The sequence below is a fragment of the Nicotiana tomentosiformis genome, chromosome 2 (assembly GCF_000390325.3).
Source record: "Nicotiana tomentosiformis chromosome 2, ASM39032v3, whole genome shotgun sequence".
In the NCBI taxonomy this organism is placed as follows: domain Eukaryota; kingdom Viridiplantae; phylum Streptophyta; class Magnoliopsida; order Solanales; family Solanaceae; genus Nicotiana; species Nicotiana tomentosiformis.
Window position 1 is genome coordinate 106,260,602 of NC_090813.1, and position 23,050 is coordinate 106,283,651.

Genomic DNA, 23,050 nt, shown 5'->3' on the forward strand with positions numbered 1-23,050 from the left:
GAGGACCAGTCCCAACCATCCCAACCCACTGGGCGTTATCAATTGCGCAACGAACCTATATCAAGTTATATGCCAATGTGTCTCACATCAAGTCAGGGTTCCCTGGATACAAATGAACAATTGGTCAAGGAGTTCTACGCCAATGTGGCTCACATCAAGAAGGGGACAAAGTGACAAAGGTGAGAAATTTGAATGTCCGCTTCGACGCCTGCTCTTTGAACACTTATTTGGGATTTGAAGAAGTGGAGGCAGTCCAGTACCTAGAAAAGTTGGCTCTGGGTAATGCAGCTCGCCCTTGGCTAGCTGAGATTTTGGCCGCCCGAGGACCATCACCACCATGGATTATAGCAGGAGTTCCAATCCTCCGGGCCACCCTCAATTTTGAAGCTAAAGGGTGGCAAACCTTTGTGTATAGCCGGATTGATCCGAGTTTGAATGAGAACAACCTCCCACTTCCCCGGGCAGTTCTGGTGGCTTCTATTATGGTAGGGTACCCGATCAATGTGGGTGCCATCATGTCAACCAACATCACATTGGTGGTCCAAAAAGGTGAAAAGTCCTACCCTTATCCAAACACCCTCACAGAGTATTTCAATGATGCCAAGGTGGAGCCGAGGCCATATGACACAAAAGTAAAGGCCAAGAAGCCTTTCTCATGGTACCACCTGCAGGGTGCTGACAACCCAAAGTTCAAGGGTAAGGTTACTACCACCGTTGTTTAGTCTGACGAGCCATCGGTGGTGGGTTCTAAGGCTGCTGCTGAGCCATCTACAACTCTCATGCCTTCCACAGCTGCCGATCCTTCCACCGGGACAGCCGCAATGCCACCACCTTCATCTTCTAGGCCATTAGTTGTAGTACCAGTGCCAGCCTCATCCACTTATCCTCTCACTGTGCTGTGAGTCTCCCAGACTTTGGCGAACCTCAACAACTAGATGCAGACAACCACTTCTAAGTTGTCTGACATATCCAGTACTGTTGCAGCAGAGTCCTCTACCCCAGCGGCACCACAGGTTCTCCGTCAGTGGAGGAAATATTGAAGAAAATTTTGGACAACCAGATGACTATTATGGATACACTGGTGGCTCACGAGGGTACTATTGAGGAGTTGACTATGCAGGTGAAGAAGATGATAAAATCCCAGGCTTCAAAGAAAGCTGTGGAGAGCTTGAGAAAGGAGGTGACAAAGATAGCAGCAGCAGGTGATTTGCCTTTTGACCTACTGATAGAGACAGATCCATCAGTACCAGCTGACCCAACATCACCATCAGTAGAGGCACCAGCTGGCCAGTCTGACGAGCCAGATCTCACTGCCCCCATTGCTGAGGAGATGCTTCAGATGCTCACCAACCCTGTTGTCCCTCAGCCCGGTGATGATGAGATACAGTTGGAAGAGACTGAGGGTGGTGATGCTTCTAGTCACCCTAAGACCACATATGGAGTTTTCTTTACTCTCTACCCTCTTTTGTTTTGATTTTGCTCAGCATTGAGGACAATGCTTGTTCTTATTCTGGGGAGTGGTCTATTTTAGTTCATTTTGGATGACTGTGATGACATTTGATTACTTTTGGGCCTGTTATAACTTTAATACTCTTTTTCTTTTATTTTTATTTTTTCTCCCTCATTATGTATATATTCATCCCTCTTGTATATATTCTATTCCCCTCGGTTTGTATATTCATTTTCCTTACTTTCAATAGTTTATTTCATAGCTTCTTCATTTTGTTTACTTAATACTATAGTTTCTTAGTTACTTTATTAGCTTATTTTTGATTTGTTAGCTTCTTTTTATGTTTTAGTGAACAATAAGCCTTTGGTTTTCTTAATGCTACGGTTCTTTCCAAAGGTGGATCTTGTGTGAATCGGGTGGCTCTTCCCAACGATGGATGGCTTAACAACCTTCTTAAGGGATCGAGTCAGTTTTTGATGATTAGGTAGAAACAAGTAGTATTAATGAATAAATAAGGGTCAAGCATGCTTCACTTGGTACCAACACACTTAACTACGCACTTATGGTTAAAAATAAGTTTTAGGCCCTAGTTAGTGACCTTGTGGCTCTTGTGTTGACTTAGGCAATCATCGGGTGGTTTAGTTGAACTATTAGCAATTTTCAATCTTGAATGTGGTTGTTGTGGGCCCTCGACTCTATTATCTTTGACAATCCAGTTGTGTGAGAGGTGAGGTATTTTGTTACAAGTCCAAGTACCAGTGCGAGTGGTCTAGAACTTGCCCCGGATGTGTTTCTAGGCAGAATTCTAAGTTATCCTGGCTTGAGAAGTGATTGTAGGCTTTTCTTGACCTGTTTTGAAACCTTCCATGGCCCACCAATGATATAATCCTTAGTAAACCCTTTGAAGCCTAAAGCCTTTTTATTCGATAACTACATTACAAGCCTTTACCCATTTTATAGTGACTCTTTCTTGGCACCCAAACTTTCTTTAGCACTCATGTGATTCAAATGACAAAAACATAAGTTTGGGGGAGAGACGAGAAATTTAAAGATGGTTTCAAGGCACAAAAAGAGAAAATAAATGAAGAAGAGGAAAGGCAAAGAAAAAGAAAGGAAGAACAAAAGAAAAACACAAAAAGAAAGTGAATAATGTGAAAGGGTTGAAAAGATGCAAAAGAAAGCAAAAGTTCAAAGCATGGAGAAAACAAAGAAGAAAAGTATGAATAGCTTGACAAAGAAAGAGTGATGTCAAGTTTCTCTAATCCCCCTAAGGGAAAAGAAAATGACTCAAAGAGTTGGCAAAGTAAGAGCGAAAAAGAGAATATGAAGTGCTAAAGGCAAGATGAACCAATTCCATTCCGATATTTCCCTCCTTAGTCCAAAAGCCTTCATTACATGCCGAAAATGCCCTACGTAATTTCAAGCAGAAAGCTTATATTAGTGGTGATCTACATGAGGGGAAAGCATATGGTACTTAGAGTCGAGCTTGTGACATTCTTTTGAGAGTGATGAGCGAATCTTTCTCGAGTCATTCAATTGAATTCTTCATTCGTGAGTGAGATGAGCTTTCGGAGAGTATATGAGGAGGAGTTTGGGATCCACGGTGACCTGCATGAAAGTGCGAGCTTCCTTGATGAACAAAGTCAACCCTTGATGCTCAAGCGTCACATTAGAGCCATTTGTGCTTTAACATTCAAATCATAGGCTTGTTAATGATTCATGAGCATGTGGGTAATTGTTGGTCCCAATTGATTTGTGTTTGATTCAATTTAGGCCAGCTGAAATAGCCCTTTTATAATAGAGGTGAGAACTTGCCTTAATTGCTTGAGGACAAGCAAAAGCTTAAGTTTGGGAGATTTGATAAGTAGGGATTTTGACCGCTTATTTGCTCTCTTTTACTTACGTTTTAGCTCAAAAAAATGCTTAAAGGTATTCCTGAGAACTAATGAAATGTGCTTTCTTGCAGGGATATTGGGAAACGAGCCAAAGAAGTAAAAATCAACTCAAAAAGGAGTAAAATTGGGCAAGAACCAAAACAAGGCAAAGGGGCTACAGTGCGGACCGCATAATATTGTGTGCGGCCGCAAACTCTAAAGATGCACTAATAGAATTTCTTCACAGAGTGCGGACCGCACAATTATGTGTGGCCACAGAAGACAAAATTCAAAGACTTGTAGTTTGGGAGCTTGAAGATGTGCGGACCACACTATTATTGTACGGCCGTATTCTTAAATGTGCGGTCCGCAGAATGAAGCCCAGATCCAGTCTAAGAGCAAGAGTGCGGCCGCACTCAGAAATGTGCGGTCCGCACAATTAGAGGAAGTGTGGCCGCATCTCACTTTTATGCGACCGCAGAAAGCCAACCTGACCAGTCAGTCTCAAAGTGCGGACCGTACACAGAATTGTGCGGCCGCACAACCTTCGCAGGGGCAATTTTGTCAGATATTTTTAGATGGGTATAAATAGATCTTTTTATCATTTTTAGGTTAAGTTTGGTGCACCTGAACACTGAAAGCCGTTTTTATTTACTGTATTGGGTAACTTTGTACTTTCCTTAATCAATTATTATGCATTTTATCTTAGTTTCTTTTTTAATTTCTTCATTTTCCATGAGTAGCTAAACCCTTAGCTAGGGTTGTAACCCAACCCTAGTATGGATACTTAATGGGTGATTGATTTAGGGCTTATTTATGATTTGGTATATGATATTTAGCCTAGTTCTTACTTGAATTTGAGAATTGATGGTTGCAAACAATGATTCATGCCTAATTGACTTAGTCTATACTTGAGAAAGTGAGACTAAGTCTAGGAAAACTTGGCTAACAAGAAATTGGGGTGAACTCAAGAAATTGATACCCCAACTAAAAGGTCGAATCTAGATATAGTAAGATCCGACTTGAGCATTTATCACTTGTTTCGTGAGATACCCATTTGGACTTGAGAAAGCCAAATTGGGCAAAATCACTCAAACTACCGAGAGGTATAGAGTGAGTAATTGTGATATTGTATCCCGATCAACCAAACATGCCCTAAAGCTCTAAATCCGTTAGGTAACCAACTAGGCGGAAGTCGCAACCCTAGATCTTCTATAACTTGAAAAACAACGAAAACCAAAAACATTGTCTCTTAGCTTTACAATTACAACCATTAGCATAAATGTAGAAGTAGAAACGACATTGAAAATGTGGAAGTGTAATCTTAGGCACGTCATACATTCACACTAGTTATATACCTAATCCCACATCAAGATCCCTGTGGAATCGAACCCGACTCGCGTTGGGTTTTTATTATTGCATCGACCACCTCAAAACTTAAATTAGTGGTGTGAGTTTGGGCGATATCAGCAGGTCTGCAGGAAATACCTCTGGAAACTCACAAACAACTAGTATTGAATCCATGGAAGGAACCTCCGCGCTAGAATCACGGAAATAAGCCAGATAAGCTAGACACCCCTTCTCGACCATACGCCGAGCCTTCATATAAGAGATAACCCTGCTGGTAGAATGGCCAAGAGTCCCTCTCCACTCTAATTGAGGCAACCCCGGCAAGGCTAAGGTCACTGTCTTGGCATGACAATCCAATATAGCGTGATAAGGTGACAACCAATCCATACCCAAGATAACATCAAAATCTACCATATCGAGAAGTAGAAGGTATACACTAGTCTCAAGACTCCCAATGGTAACCACACACGAATGATAAATGTGGTTTACAACAATAGCCTCTCCCATAGGTGTGGACACATACACAGGAGCACTCAAAGAATCACGAGGCACAACCAAATATGAAGCAAAATAGGATGACACATAGGAATAAGTTGAACTCGGATCAAATATAACTGAAGCATCTCTACTGCAAACTGAAGCAGTACTTCTGATAGCAGCGTCAGATGACTCAGCCTCAAGCCCGGATGGAAAAGCATAGCATCGGGGCTGGGGCCCACCACTCTAAACTACATCTCTAGGACAACCCCTAACTAGCTGGCCTCCACTTCTAACGACCTGATCACCACCTCTGGATGCCTGACCCCTACCTCTAGCTGGCTGAGTGGGCGATGGAGCACCCGGTGCCGGGACCATGGCACGAGAACCCTGATGTTGTATGCATGAGGGCAAAATCTAGCAATGTGCCTCGGATCACCACAAGTATAACAGGACCTCGGCTGCTGTGACTGCTGACCCTGAAACTAACCATGTCGACCTGAGTAACCACCCTGAAAACTCTGGAGCGAAGGTGAACTAATAGGAGCTGGTGGTGCACTGTAGGCTAGCTGGTCGGAATAAGGCATATGAGGGCCACGACTACCTGAACACCGTAGGATGCCTGGAGTGTTGAATGAAACGGCCTGGGAGGACGGCCTCTACCAAAAGTACCCCTGCCTCCAGAAGAGGCACCGCTAAACCCACCGGAATAATGAGGCCTCTTGTTAGACCCCTGACCTCCCCCGTGTGCAAGAACCATCTCGATTCGCCTGGCAACATTGGCAGCCGTCTGAAACGAATTCTCACTCCCGGTCTCTTTGGCCATATGCAACTTGATAGGCTGAGCAAGTCCCTCAATAAACCTCCCCACCCTCTCTCTCTCTCTCAGTAGGAAGCAGAAGAATAGCATGATGGGATCTGCAAAACGGGTCTCAAACTGAGTGAGGGACATACTGCCCTGCTGGAGACGCTCGAGATGCCTGTGACAATCCTTTCTCAGTATGATAGGAAGGAATTTCTCAAGAAATATATGAGAGAACTGGTCCCAAGTAAGAGCAGGCGACCCAGCTGGTCTGGTTGATACAAAATCCTTCCACCATCTCTTGGTGGAACCCGTCATCTGAAACACAGCAAAATTGACCCCATTGGTCTTAACTATCCCCATGTTCCGCAGAACCTCATGGCATCGGTCAAGATAATCCTGTGGGTCCTCAGAAGGTGTACCACTGAAGTAAACTGGAAAGAGCTTGGTGAACTTGTCCAACCTCAATAAGCCCTCAAAAGACATAGCTGGTCCATCATCGGCCCGTGCCGCAACAACCGGCTGAACTACTCTGACTGGCTGAGCTGCTGGAGTCTGATACTGGGGAGCCATCTGCTCTAGAGTGTGAGTAGCGGGAGTCTGTGCTCCTCCCCCAGCCTGAGAGACTGCTGGTGCCATGGGAAATGTACCGACCTAGGCCACACTCTCCATAAGGCTCACCAAACGGACAAAAGCGTCCTGAAGTACTGGGGTGGCGATGAACCCCTTCGGGACCTGAGATGGTCCGATAGGAATAGTTTGGGTTGGAACCTCCTTATCAAACTCTACTTGAGGCTCCAGTGTTGGTGCTGCTGCTCGAGCTCTAGGCTGAGCACCGCTCCTGCTTCGGCCTCTGGCATGGCCTCGGCCTTGACCTCTGCCCCTCGTAGGAACTGCCACTGGGGGCTCTGGCTGTTGCTCAGCTGAAGATGCAGTACGTGTTCTCACCATCTGCGAGAGAACAAGAGTAGTAGAGTTCAATTATAAATGAGAGAACAAAATAGCACGACAGAGAAGAATAGAAGTAAAATTTGTTCCTAAACTTCATAGCCTCTGGAAGATAAGTACAGACTTATCCGTACCGATCCTCCAGACTCTACTAACCCTGCTCATGACTTATGAGACCTTGGCAACCTAGTGCTCTGATACCAACTTGTCACGACACGAAATTTCCACCTTCGGGACCATGATGGCGCCTAACATTTCACTTTCTAGGCAAGTCAACGTGAGAGGATTCTTTAAACCAATTTTTAGTCAATTTCAATAGCAGAAACAATTAAGCTAAATAGATGCTAAAACAGAATGTGGAATAACATAAAGCCCATAATATTTGATACAATACGTATCTGGAGTCACAACTCACGAGCTTCTAAGATCTGCTACAAACAGAGTCTGAACGAAATACAACTGTTCTATATGAAAAGAAACAGTAAAATAAGGAAACTAGAAAGGGACCCCAAGGTCTGCGGACGCCAGCAGATCTACCTTGAGTCTTCGATAAAAAAGTTCGGACTGCCGAGTCTCACGATCAGCTAGGGACAGTACCAAAATCTGCACAAGAAGTGCAGAGTGTAGTATGAGTACAACCGACCCCATGTACTCGTAAGTGTTGAGCCTAACCTCGACGAAGTAGTGACAAAGCTATGACAAGACACCCACATAATAAACCTGTGCAGATAACAGTATATGTACAAGAAAACAACAATAACAGCTAAACATGTACTATTGGGAGGGGGCATGCTAAAGGGGCACAAGATATAAGAGATACAACGGAAATGATAACCAGAATAGTCAACATATTTTTAACCAATGAAAACAACTAAACACAATGAAGAACATTGCACGGCATCACCCTTCGTGCTTTTACTCTCAACCTCACAATAAAACAATAATACTGCACGACATCACCCTTCGTGCTTTTACTCTCAGTCCCATAATATAAATCAATAGATACGGCATGGCATCACCCTTCGTGCATTAACTCTCATAACATGGCACGGCATCACCCTTTGTGCTTTAATACTCACAATATGGCACGACATCACCCTTCGTGCATTAACACTCACAATATGACACGGCATCACCCTTCGTGCTTTAACACTCCCCCTTATAACATAACAATGAACAAGTAATAACAGGGAGATAGGATCAACAAGAAAAAGCCTTACTTTAACAATGGTTCCACAATACCAATCTCAACTTTGGAATCAATACCCAATTATCACAAAAACCCATAAACACGGTAAGAACGATCAATTTAACAAATAACTAGTCTAAGCATGGATAACATGATCAAGTAAGCAATAATTACAAGGAACAAGTCCCACCCGCATGCTTTAACCCATCAACAACATATAAGTACTCGTCACCACAGATATATGTTGTACCCAACATCTAAACATGTAGAAAATAGACAAACGAGTCCTAATCCCTCAAGTCAAGGTTAACCACGACACTTACATCCCTCCAAAAGTCCACTCAAAGCTCAATCACAACTTTTCCTTTCAAACAAGCCTCCGAACTAATAGAACCTAAAAAATTACCAACCAAATGATTCAAATTAAGCCTTAGGAACTACCCATGATTGCAAAGGATTCAATTTAGGTCATTATTGAAAAAGTCAACAAAAGTCAACTCCCAAACTCGCTCGGTCCAAATTCAAAATTTGGACCGAAACCCGATTACCCATTCACCCTCGAGCCCGGTTATGTACTTTGTTTTGGAATCCGACCTCCATTTGAGGTCTAAATCCCCATTTTACAAAAATCCCTAATTCAACCCAAAACCCCCAATTTTCACCATGAAAACACAAGATTTTTGGTTGAAATCTTAGGAAATATAGTGAAGGATTGAAAGAAACTAGTTTAGAATCCCTTGCCAATGATTTGGGGAAGAAATGTTCTTCGAAAAACCGCCTCTAGGGTTTCTTGTTTTGAAAATTTGAGAGAATGAACCAAAATCCCGTCTAAGTCCCATTTTGATCAGTTGCAGATATCGCATCTGCGACCTGGGGTTCACAAATGCGAAGACCTTCACATCTCTGCTTTCATCGCATTTGCGATGAATTGTTCGCAAATGCGAACTCTGACCTTCCGCAAATGCGACCACCTGATCACAATTGTGATCCTGTACCCCCCTGACCCACTTCGCAAATGCGAACATAAGGTGGCCCAGCTACTCTTCGCAAATGCGATGAGTTGCTCGCAAATGCGAACCCATCAGAGGTCGCAAATGTGAACCCATCAGAGGTCGCAAATGTGATGCCTGATCTCGTCAATGCGAGATTAGAGGCCTGCACCAGAATTGAAACACCATCTGAGTTTTTCTAAGTCCAAACCACTCTGTAGCCTATCAGAAACTCACTCGAGCCCTCGGGGCTCTAAACCAACTATGCACACAAGTCTAAAAACATCATATGAACTTGCTCGCGCGATCAAATAGCCAAAATAACACCTAGAACTATGTATTGAACACCAAATCAAATGAAATTTTCAAGAAAACTTTAAAACTTCTATTTTCACAACCGGACGTCCGAATCACGTCAAACCAACTCCGTTTCTCACCAAATTTGACAAACAAGTCATAAATATAGTATTGGACCTATACCGGGTTTCAGAACTAAAATACGGATCCGATATCCAAAAAGTCAAATATTGGTCAAACATTTAAAAGTCATTAAGCCTTTAACTTTCAAATTTCAACAAAGTGCGATAACTCGAGCTAGGGACTTCCGATTTTGATTTCGGGCATACACTCAAGTCCCAATTCACGATACGGACCCACCGGGACTGTCAAAACATGAATTCGGGTCTGTTTTCTCAAAATGTTGACCGAAATCAATTCAAACAGATTTTAAGGCAAACAATTTATATTTTTGCTGAGTTTTTAATATAAAAGCTTTCAGGAAAAACACCCGGACTGCGCACGCAAATTGAGGAAGGCTAAAATGAGGTATTTAAGACTTCAAAGCGTAGAATTAGATTCTAAAATATAAGATGACCTATCGGGTCTTCACAGTAGTGGACGCCAAGGAGTATCTGGTCCGGGAGTTCTACGCCAATGTGGCGCACATAAAGAAAGGAACCAAGGTGACAAAAGTGAAGAATCTGAAGGTGCAGTTTGACCAGCACACACAGAACTCCTACTTGGGGTTTGAGGATGTTGAGCCTGCATAATACTTGGAGAAGCTGGCGATGGGTGATGCAGCTCGCCCATGGCTAGCTAAAATTCTTGCAGCCCCGGGACCACCACCACCATGGATCACAGCAGGGGTTCCTATTCAGTGAAACTCCCTAAACTTCGAGACGAAGGGATGGCAGACCTTCGTATGCAGCAGACTAGATCCGTGCCAGAATGAAACAAACCTATTTAATCCGCGGATAATTCTAGTCGCCTCCATCATGTCCGGGTACCCGATCAATGTGGGTGCCATGATGTCGGCCAATATGTATGTGGTCGCCAGGCAAGCTGATACCTCTTACACCTATCCCAACACCATAACTAAGTACCTTACGGATACACGGTTGGAGCCGAGAGATTTAGATATAAAGGTTTAGGCTAAGAAGCCCTTCTCATGGTATTCTTTGATGGATGCACCAACCCGAAGAGAAAGGGTCACTGACTACCACCGTAGGCCAGTCTGATGAGCCATCGGTGGTAGCTGCAGAGACAGCCGATATGCCATCCACTTTAACTGAACATTCAGCCAGTGCAGCTGCCATGCCTCCACCTTCAGCCTCAGTACCCTCCAACTCGAGAAAACTGAGGGTCTCGTGGCCAAACGTTGCATCGATCATGCGTTTGACGTTAGGCAAAGGGAAAGAGTCCTTGGGACATGCCTTATTCAAATCTTTATAGTCTACACACATTCTTAATTTGTTTCCCTTTTTAGAGACTACTACTATGTTTGTTAACCAGTCCGGGTACTTAGCCTCCCAGATGGACCCTATTTTAAGGACTTTAGATACCTCGTCCTTGATGAACGCATGCTTGACCTCGGATTGGAGTCTCCTCTTCTGCTTGATCGGGTGGAACTTTGGGTCCAGGCTTAGCTTGTGAGTGATTATTTTTGGCGGGATCCCTGTCATATCAAGGTGGTACCAAGTGAAATAATTTGTGTTAGCTATAAGGAATTGAATGAGCTTTCTCCTGAGCTCAGGACTTAACCCCATGCCCAGGTATACCTTTTGATCGGGCAAGTGCTTGATCAGTATGACTTGCTCCAGTTCCTTGACTGCCGATTTGGTAGCATAGGAATCGTCGGGGCCTATAAAAGACCTGGGAACCCCATAATCGGCGTCTTCATCATCCCCTGCTTCTCTGGTTGGGTCGGGCCGGTGTAGATAATTGCTATTTAGCTTCTTGCTTGGCGGCCAAACCTAGGCCCTGTATCGTTGTAAGTGGGTATACCAGAACCACTTCGTCAATCGCGAACATCTCCTTTGTAGCTGGTTGTTCTTCGTAAATTATTTTTATCCCTCCTGGCATTGGGAATTTCATCACTTGGTGCAGAGTCAAAGGTACCGCCCTCATGTTGTGGATCCATGGCCTTCCGAACAGAGTGTTGTACCTCATGTCTCCTTCGATTACATAGAACTTGGCTTACTGAATGGTCCCAATGACGTTTACCGGTAATGTTATCTCCCCTTTAGTGGTCTCACGTGCCATGTTGAATCCGTTTAGAACTCGGACTGCAGGCTGATAAGTGGGGATTATGACTACTTATTAATGCCTTTTAGTTTTTATTTTAGTCCAAAAAGGTTTAATTGTGTTCCCGAAAACTAATGAAATGTGCTTAATTGCAGGAACATTGGAAGATAAACTCCTGAGATGAAATCCAACTCAAAAAGGAGTAATCTGAACTCAATGACATAAAAGGCACAAAAGCTCATAAGTGCGACCGCAGAATATCATCTGCGGCTGCATATTATGAAGGAAAAGTCAGTAGAGTTTGGTGCAAAGTGCAGTCCGCATAAGAATTGTGCGGCCGCAAAAGTAGGGCCAGGAGCAAAGTTCAGAGAATATGCATTCCAAGTCCATCAAAAGTGCGAACCGCATAAAAATTGTGCGGCCGCAGAAGAAGTGCTATATGGCCGCAGATGTTAAAAATGCGGACCGCAGAAGATCAAGTGTGGTCGCACATATAAAAGTGCGGACCGCAGAAAGAGTTCCATGCAGTCGCAGATCAAAATTATGCGGACGCAAACTTCCAGTCCTGACAAGTTGAAGAAAAAGTGAGGACCACACATGGAATTGTGCGGCCGCAGAATCTCCCGAGTGGTAATTTTGTTTGAAATTTCCAGCCCTGTATAAATAGACGAGTTTCACAATTTTAGGTTAACTTTTGACATCAGCAGCTACAGTAGTCGTTTCTCTTTACTTCTTTTAGTAGTTTTTCATATTTTGAGCTATTTTAACATAGATTTTATCATTTTAATCTTGTAATATGAGTTTAATTATCATTTCTTCTTTTGTTTTTCAATTTCAAGCATGAGTAGCTAGATTTTCACTAGGGGTTTGACCCAATTCTGGTGTGTAAACTTTATGGGTGTTTAATTTAATACTTATTTATGATTGGGTGTTTATTATTTAGCATTGTTCATGCTTTAATTTGTGAAATTAATGGTTGCAAATATTAGTTCATGCCTATTTGACTTGGTCTCTACTTGAGAAAGAGAAACTTAGTCTAGGAAAACTTGGCTAACAAGAAATTGGATTAATCGAGAGATTGATAATCCCAATTAAAGGGTTCAACCTAGAGATAGTAATAACCCGACTTGAACTTTTATCAACCATTTTGTGCAATAACCATTTGGACTTGAGAAAGCAAAATTGGGCAAAATCACTCTCTGCCCGAGAGGTATTGAGTAGGTAATTGAGTGTTGATAGCTATAATACAACCCGATCAATAAAACAAGCATTAAGGTTTATATCCCATTAGGCAAACACCTAGACGATGGTCATAGCCCTAGGCTTTTTACAAAACTTGAAAAACAACAAAAATAATTTCTTAATTTTATTTCTCACCTTGCACTCTTAGTTTTAAACTAGATTTAAAAACATCTCCAATTTGTGGAAGTGTAAATTGAGATAGTCAAATTCATATACTACAGTATATACTCCTAACTCCCATATATAGTTCCCTGTAGAAATCGACCCCGACTCTTGTTGGGTACTATCATTGCATTCGATCGTTTCATAACCTTGAAAGTGAGGTGTGAAATTGGACGAGATCACAGGCATTATTTGATCTTGTAGATCGAGCTGTTCAACGACTCTCGATCTGATGATGTTGGCTGAGATACCTGGATCAATCAACACATGCTTAACTCGAGATTTATTTATGAGTACAAATATTACCAGTGCATCATTGTGGGGCTGCATGATCCCTTCAGCGTCCTCGTCGTTGAAAGACAAGGTTCCTTTCGGCACGTAATACCGAGTCCATTTTTCCCTTGTGATGGATACTTTGGTGCGCTTCAGCATCGGCCCTTGGGGAACGCCGACCCCGCCAATGATCACGTTAATGATGTGCTGAGGTTCTTCTTGCTCAATCTGTTTATTAAAATCTTGATTCCTAAAATGATTCTTGGCTCGATCACTCAGGAACTCTTGGAGATGTCCATTGTTGAATAACCAGGATACTTTCACCCTTAATTGTCGGCAGTCCTCCGTTCTATGGCTGTGAGTACCATGATATTTGCACATTAGGTTTTAGGCTGGATCAGACTGTAGAGGTCGAGGCCATTTGGTGTCTCTGATGAGTCTGATGGCGGTTATGATAGTAGAAACATCGATGTTGAAGTTGTACTCTGATAACCTTGGTGCTTCCTTAGGCCCGATGGGCCTGTCAAAACCATTTTTGCTTATGAGTCCCCGGTTATTTTGACTCTGATCGCTTCTCCTTTCATTTCTTGCAGGATTTCATCCGGATCCGTTACTCCTACGATCACCGATATATGGATGATATCGGTCATTACTTGGCCTTGGTTCATGATCAATATCTATTTTGGGTCTGTCACTGGATCGGATAGGATAAACAGACCCGGAAGGGGCTCTGAGCTGATCATCTTCAACTCTAATTTTTGACTAATATCGTTTATACACATCGGCCCAAGTTACAGTCGGATATTCTACCAAATTTTGCTTCAACTACTGCGAAGCCAACGAGCTTCGAGTATTGAGTCCTTGGGTGAAGGCCTGAACGGCCCAATCGTCCATGACCAAAGGCAGGTCCATCCGTTCCATCTGAAAACGGGACACGAATTCTCTGAGCATCTCATTATCCCCATGTTTCACTTTGAAAAGGTCCGACTTCCTGGTCTCGACCTTGATAGCCCCGGCGTGTGCTTTTATGAAGGAATCTGCAAGCATAGAAAGTGAGTAAATAGAGTTAGGAGGTAGGTTGTGATACCATATCATAGCTCCTTTTGACAAGGTCTCTCCGAATTTTTTCAACAAGACAGATTCAATCTCATCCTCTTCTAAGTCATCCCCCTTAATGGCACACGTGTATGAGGTCACGTGTTCATTTGGGTCAGTTGTCCCATTGTACTTAGGAATTTCAGGCATGCGAAACTTTTTAGGGATCGCCTTCGGGGCTGCGCTCGGAGGGAAGGGTTTTTGAACAAACTTCTTGGAATCTAGGCCCTTTAATACCGGTGGCGCTTCAGGGATTTGGTCGAACCTGGAGTTGTAAGTCTCCACCTTCTTGTCGTTAGCTTCGATTTTCTTTTCTCCCATTTCCACCCACTTTTTCAATCCTCGATCATCTTTATTATTTCGGGGTTGGTTCTGGGTTCAACTTCATTTGGCCTATCTGCGGCTAGTTCATTTCAGCGAGTGTTTTCCCGGGATGATTCGGGCTCAACTCTATTGGGAGCACGACTTCGGTTCTGTAGTTGGGCTATCGCTGCCTGCTAGGCCTGCAGCAGTTTGAAGATCACCTGCAAGCTGATCCCATCTCCCTCGCCGTCACAAGCATTTTGAGCTACCGACCGAACTCTCCCGCGGATGCTGTTCTCAGGATCGGTGGGCAAATTTGTGTTGATGGCCACATGTGAGCTGGCGTCGATTGGGTCCGCGGCCGGAATTCCGTTGGGATTGGCGGGGGGCACCTCGTTATCGGGCGCTATATTTTTGTTCTCGCCATGGTGGCTAGACTCAACATCCGTGTTTAGAGGGAGTTTGACATTTTAACGTTGACCTGAAATCAAAGGCACTTCAAAGAACAAGTGTAAAATAAGGTGTGTTACGAAAATTTGTATTAAATCGCCGTTGTTATCCTTAGCCCAACGGTGGGTGCCAAACTGTTTACCCTCAAAATCGGATAACAATTAAATTTATGAGTGGTTTTAAAGATACGCAGATTAATTCGATACAAAGTGATAAATTAAGTTACTATTGAACAAACAAAGATAGAATACATTCAAACCGCACGAGGAGGATAGCTCCAGTCTTATTGAAATATTTGCCCCCGAACCGGGCTCGCCATGACCAGCACCAATGAAAAAGAGAAAAGAGCTTGTGATAGAGAAAATAACGATATATTGCTTTGGTATGCGTGTTACAATGCCTTTAATGAATTATCAGACCTCCTTTATATAGTAGGGGAATCATATTCTAGGGACAACTCTATAAAAGGTAAAAATCCTCCGATTAACTGATTACCGGTTCTGCTCGATACGTGCTGAGATCCCCGATGTGATATTTGGCTGGTCACGGATATTACGACCTTCTGTTGGCCGTGCCCGATTGCTTGACAATATTGTTCGAAGTCGTTCAAGGCTAAGACCGAATCCGAACCGTGAACCCGATATTCTCGACGGCGGGCGTCGTACCCCCCGAATTCTGACTTGATGAGACCTTTGCCTCGATCTCGTTCCCCTGTCATTATGTCTCGAGCTTGGCTTATTTTATCGGAGACTGGGGTGTACCATCAGCCCGATTTTGCTTGTATACAAGAACATATGCAAAACCAGTGGTTATAATTTATAAACAAAGCAAAGACAAAATCATAATAAATAAATTTTGTTTTATTCCTTTCTATATCAATACTCTGGAAGATTATTGACAAAATGTTATTGGACTAGTTCCGATTTCCGAATACTTACTAAAAATGGCAAAACACCACTCAATTGAGAAATGTTGTTTGATAAAATATGGCCGTTCACATCATAGTCGACCCCATTCATATTGGACCCTTAATATTTCTAATGTATCTCTAAGTACTTTGGAAGTAATATCCGAAAATGCTTCTTAAGAGATGCGAGGTCAAGGGGAGACGTAGCTTAGAAGCACCAAGTTTGGTCTACTTCTCCTATTTTCAACGTGGAGTATAAATTTATGTATAAAAGTATATATGATTCTATATTTTTAAAAATATGATGAGTTCAATACTAAAAACCTTAATGATTGAACCTATAAAGCTTAAATCCTGAATCCTTCTCTGTGCGAGGTAAAATTCAAACTAAATGGCTAGCCTAAATCTCAGGAAAATTCAACAAATGTCACTTAAAAAAATCTATACTAGATGAGAAATAAGGGGGCAGTTGTAACAGAACTTACTGATCCTTTGGCCTAGTGATTAATTTCATACTAGCAGCATCAGTCTGTGGCAATTTTAGGATATAGCACTGATAGTTTTATTCTTCTTTTTTGGAAGCGTGAGTGGAGCACATGGCTGTGAATAAAAGATGCAAGAATTTTTCCACTACTAACTTGACGCCACATAAATTGAGTTGTTGTTGTTGATTAATATTTGCTATACTCACAGGAGATTTCCCAATCTGTCCAAGATTTTTGCGAAGCTGTCGCTCACTATTAAATTGGTGCAATTAACGGAAATGGTGTCTCGGATATGAGATTGTGGGAAAACAAATATATAGGGATATACTACTACTATTTGTCAAATCTTCTCTTTTTTCACATTACTAAAGATAAATTAGTGTATGGGGTTGTTTCAAAAAAAAAAAAAAAATTGTGTATGGGGTAAAAATCCAGGCATGCTAGATGTACCAACAGAGATGTGACACGTGGGAGTCCGGACTTATTGAAGGCCAACACTCATGGTATTGTAGTCGGTGGCCCTGGCCGGGACTTCGAGATCGTGATAACCGGTGCCTCGAAGCAACGGTGCTATCTCAAAGTGATTAAGGCCTTCGTGGACCGGTGGCGTAGTGGCACCGGCCCAACGGACCTTTTTTCTTTGACCCTGACCCTGACCCGGCGCCAGCTGGAGCACATTCTCACCACAATCCTCTGACATCAATCATCATCGAGCTTTCTGGTGAACCAGATACGCCTTTTCAACATTCCTTTTTGCACTGTTGAAGGGTCTTATCACGAAAAGGATTCTTGCTTATTTTATATAACTAACTTCTCAATGAAACTAAGAACCATGTCCATTGCAACACAAGAAGCGGAGGTGGCTTAACCCCCAAGCCACTAAAGCGGCTGCTTTAGGCTTCACAAAATTAGAGGCCCTAAAAGTTAATCTTTTTATATGTAATTTAAATATTTATTGTACTTACTATGTGCTCTTTTTTTTTTTGTAGTTGATTGAGAAAATTCTAATGAAAGTGAAAAGGCAGTTGAATATACACTTACTTTCTAGTTCTTCCCACTTCAACTTGAACAAATTTTATTTACTTCTCTAACTTTGTAAAATATTTTATTTCTAGGTCTATGTAGGTACGCTTCAAACAAATTAGATCGTAAAAAGCTATAGTTGATTTGTTTATCATCTTTGTAAATACAAATTCCCACATGATTGTTACTTTGGGAGGCAATGAGTTATATTGACGGTCATGTGAAAAAAAAAATCAAAATTAAACTTAATAAAATCTTATAAAAAATTGGTATTGTTTCAACAAAGATTAAATAGGTTGGTTACATCGTCAAGATAAAATTGCATCTCAAAAAGTAAAAAAAATATAAACTTTAAATAAAATATCTAAAATTATTAAACAAGTTTAAGCTCCTGAGGGCTAGGTAATACCCGGGGTGGCTATTTATGATATTATGCAATTTGTGCGATCAAATGTCCATACAATATGCATGGAATTAGCCACTTCAATAGAATCTTTTATCCTCTCGGTCTTTAGGTCTCCAACACCATTGAGCCGTCTTTGACAAAAAGCTCTATCTCTCTCTCGGTCTTTCTGTGTATGATCCTTGGAAGAAAGAACATTAATTAATCAATACACAAAGTGGATTATTCTATTTTGTTGATACCCTAAACGTTGTCTTGTTGTTGATTGCATTGTTTTTTTCTGAAACTCTCATACGGTTCACACAGATCAAACTAGTTGAGTAAGGGTTTTGCATCTTCTTCGATTCACTTGCCTTTAACTTCTTCTTTGTTTATCAAAACTACGTTAAAGCGTGTAAACAATTAGATTCGGAGAATTTAATGGTTTCGTAATGTTTCTAGCATGCATTGGCCTTTTACTTAGATAGTCGATTTTCAGCCAAGTTTAAATTTCTGATAGTTCAGAATATTACAACCCAAAATGATTTTCAACTGTTTTTGATAATTGAAGACGTCCATTACCGGTAAAACGTCAGTTTCGCTTGGTCAAGGGGTAAGTAAACCTTTAGACATTAAACAAGTAAGGTATAAAACTTGAAGTGATTTACGTATGTAGTTGTTTAGCACTTACAAATATTACTTCTTGAAGGAGAGGCATAACATATATAATTGAACAACAACTAGAACATATGAGTACTAAAATATATAAGCAAATTGATGCTGTATTTGTCCATTATATCTCAAAATTAAAAACTAAAAAATGGAGAGTTATAATAATATATACAAATGAAAATGAGAGGATTCCAATCTGTCAAAGATACCGGGGATCTTAATTTTCCACTAAATTTAGGTGCAATTTGCAGAAATCAAGAATTTATTTTCCACTTCCCTGACCTAAGATAAGGTGTATGACAAACGCAGAACAAAGGGAAATGTTAGTCAAAACTCTTATATTTTTTATCAACTAGGTTCAACTTAACAAATATAAAATATTCAGATTATGTACGAATAGTGGAAATGGATTGGAGACTTTATTCTTTAATTTTGTCACTAATTCGTTTGTGTGCACGACCACATTTGATATGGCCGGCGGAGGTTTAATTAACTCTAACATTACTTCTTCATTAATTTTTAGTTCCATAAACTCTACCCGATCTGGCCGAAATTAAATAAATGAGTGAATTATAGAAAGAGAAATATTCCCGGTTTCCGGCGTCCCTATTTGGCTGCCATGTAGCTTAAAAATATTATATTGGTCAAACTTAACAGTGTCTTAGTGGTCAGAATGAAATAAATAAAATAGTTTTTATAAGTTTTTTGATAGAGCAAATATCACTTAAATAATCTAAATTTTTTAAAATTATACAAAATAAAATTACAAATGATTGATATCAAATAATTTAGGGTGCATTTATTAGATTAGGATAAAGTTACAATCTATCCGTCCCTAAAGTGGATTTCTCTTCTGTCTGGATCCCACTTTCTTGGCTCAGTTAAATCCTTGGCCTGTCATTAGTTTTGAGAGTGTTAGATAGGGCAATTTGCACAAATAGGATCATTTAGTGTCACCATTTAAATTTTGATCTCATTAAAAAAAGTATTGACAAAATAAACTCGTGTCAAAATTTTAAAGCACGTTGCTAGACTTTTGAAGTACACGGCTAGAATTTTAAAGCATGCTGCCACAATTTGAAGCACGTTGCCACAATTTTGAAGCATGCTACCAAAAATTTCTGGTGCTTCAAAATTTTAGCGCGAGACTAATTTTTTTTTAAAATTTTCTTAATTAGATCAAAATATAAATAGTTGTTCTAAAAAGGTCCATTTTGTGCTGGATATGCTCTTTCGTGGCAGCTACGACTAGTAGGACAATAACATTGGAATGTGGCCCAAACGACAAATCGTCTCGCCTTCTTTTCGAGATCCAATGTTAACAGCCCATATTAGCTATAAACTTAAAATAAAGGGATATTTACCTTCCTATACACTATTTGAAACTTTATTATCCTCCTTACTCAAGTTTCAATTTAATTACTTAGGCATATATAATTTACCAATTATATACATTTTAAGAATTAAATGAGTTTCCTTTTATATTAGGAATTGAATAAGGAATCAATTATTTATTCTCTCCCTCCTGCTCTCTCTCTCATTTTTTGTTCTTTCCCCAATTCTTTTCCTTCTCTAATGTTCTCTATTTTTAATCCTTTCATGTTGTATATATTTTTAATGAAATTCATCAATGGATTTCAATCGTTTTATTATAGAGTTTTAACTTAGCAATTTCCTTTCATGTTATACAATTGGTGTTCAAATTGAAATTGTAAATCAATAAATTTTGAAGGTGTTTGACTCTCTACCATTGACAGCCATTAAAAGGCTTTGACGCTTTGAATTCGAATTTGGGTTTTCAAACACCATTATTTATTTTGATTGGGTGTTATTGCAAATAATTAAAAATATTATTTGGAGTTTATATCTCAATTTTGAGGGTGTTTGGTGAAGATTAGACTTGATTTTGGCTGAATTTTAAATTGAAACTTGAAGAAGAAGAAGAAGAAGAAGAAGAAGAAGAAGAAGACATGACATGCCATATACTTACGAATTTGTAGTAAAATTATATGTAAATTGTATTCTGTTGTAGTTATATATTTTTTATTATTTGAATGTTGTATGAAAGTTAAAAAATAGTTGTATAATATATGAATCGTTGTATAAAATTTGTATTTAAGTTATCAATACTATCTTTTTTACATAAAGTTGTTGATATATATAAAAATTATATTAATAGAGAGGAAGAAGCACACACCACATACAAAATATATACAAATCAGATACAAAATATATACAAAATATGTAAAAGACATATTGTATAAAATTTATATAAAAATTGTATTTAAGTTGTATGATGTTGTAGTTGTATTTAACTGGGTAAGACGGATGTATGAAAGTTATAGATAAGTTGTATATTTTATAATTAATTGTACGAAATTTATTTTTATTATGTATGTTGTAGGTATATCAAATTTTATATTAAATTTGTATGAAATTTATGTTTAATTTGTATGATGTTGTATAATGCATTATTCTTTTCTTGAAATACGATGTGTTGATTAAAGGGATTGATTTTTGTAAACTGGGGCTTGTGTTTTCATGAAAGAAGTCCCCACTGAATAAATTGTGTTTTAGTTTTCTTTTCTTTCTTTTTCTTATTAACCTTGTGCCTACTTTTACCCCAACTTATAAATGTCAGTTGATTTCTTTTGTTGATAAATTAAGAGGGTCCTCCTTTTCTAGCCTATTTGCCATCAAATATTTTCTTTTGAGAAGCATAATATGATGTCTGTATTTTATTTATGGATAAGTGACAGAAGATATCAAACTATATTCTAATGAGATGGGACTTTCGTCAAAATCATTAGAAAAATTATTGAAATATTTCCAGCTTCACTTATCTGCATCTTAATATTGCTACACAATCATTGCACTGGCTGAAGCAGTTTTCTTTCTTCTTTTGTTTCCAAAGTTCAAATAATATGCTCGTCTACAAAAAGATTTTAAAGAAAGAATAATTAGGATGACATTTGCTTAGACGTATTGCTTATTTTGTACTTTTTCGTCTGTTTGCTTTCTTTTCTTTTCTTTTTTAAAAAAATATAGTTGATTATGGAAGGGAAAGGTAGTTAACACCATTGTTCCCTTCAGTTATGCCTTTTTTCAAGCAATGAATTCCTTAATTTAAGTCATTAATAATGGATTGAAAGCCTTTTAAGCTGGACTGTATATAATTTGTAAGTAATCCTTATTTAGGGAGAATAATATACAAAATTAGGACAATTTTGGTAAATAAGTTTCAAATATTATATAGGAAGGAAAGAATCCCAAAAATAAACCTCTTTAATTTTTGTAACTCATTTTATCCGTTGTCCATATATGTATTACTAGTTTTAGTTAATTACGTAGTTAGGCAGAATTGTAGAGATTATTTTAAATTCCCTAATTTATGGGATTGTAGAGAGATACGGTACCCACTTATCTATTGTATCATCTTCTATTTCTCTCTCACTAGAATTTCGTTCCTCCCTCCTCATTCTCTATGTCATATATAGAGTAGTAATTATTATATAACAATTCTACAAAGTTAAACACAGATTATACATACAAACAAAAACATTAGTTCTAGAAATATTTTTTTACATAGCAGTACAACAATCGTATTTATACATAAATGATTCTGTTTCAGCTCTCTCTCTCTCTCTCTCTCTCTCTCTCTCTCTATATATATATATATATATATATATATATATATATATATATATATATATATAAAATAATACAACAATCGTCTAAATGGCGAAAAATATTATTACATTAGCATAATACATGAATTTAAAATAAAAGGACATCATCAAAACTTACACAAATGATCAATTTTGTCATGTTAGTTGGATAATTATGTATTATAGATTAAAAGTATTTAATGTGATGATATATTAACTGTAACGACCAAACCGGTCGTTTTGAGCTCTAGCGCGTTGTTCATCGGTTTGAGACCTTGGGTAGCTTCACTTCAGGTATTATGACTTGTAAGTGTGGTTGGAATTGAATTTCAGGAAGTTCGGAGTTGATTTGCTAAGAAAATTCTAAATTCAAAAGCTTTAGGTTGGAAGAGTTGACTAAGGTTTGAATTTTGAGTAAAGGGCCTCGAAATCGGGATTAGAAGGTTCCAATAGGTTCGTATGATAGAAAATTTGATAGCATTTTGGTGCCAAATCTTCAGAGAGTTGGCATTTTGGTGAATCTCATGTGCGACCGCGGTAGAAAATATGCGGACCGCATATCTAGTTCTTCGGCCGCAAGATCAAATTGTGTGGTCCACAATGCCCATACTGCGGCCGCACTTATAATTGTGCGGACCACACTTTCCTACCCTGCAAGCATGTTTTACACTGTGATTTTCACTGTCTCTCTAGTGTGTTCTTATATGTTTACTCTTGAATTAAAACTGACACCTTCTGTTGCTTGTTACATAAAATGGTTAGATCTTGAGGCCGAGGAGATACTTC

The 23,050-nt window shown here is 39.7% G+C and overlaps 1 protein-coding gene across 1 annotated transcript; it reads right to left on the reverse strand.

The window, feature by feature from the left end:
* Positions 1-5,397: 5,397 nt before the first annotated feature.
* Positions 5,398-6,526, reverse strand: LOC138905347 (uncharacterized). The gene is made up of 2 exons (XM_070193857.1): positions 5,756-6,526; positions 5,398-5,541 (listed from the first exon to the last, which is right to left on the reverse strand). Exons 1-2 carry the CDS (start codon positions 6,524-6,526, stop codon positions 5,398-5,400), a joined length of 915 nt encoding a protein of 304 aa, XP_070049958.1.
* Positions 6,527-23,050: the final 16,524 nt, after the last annotated feature.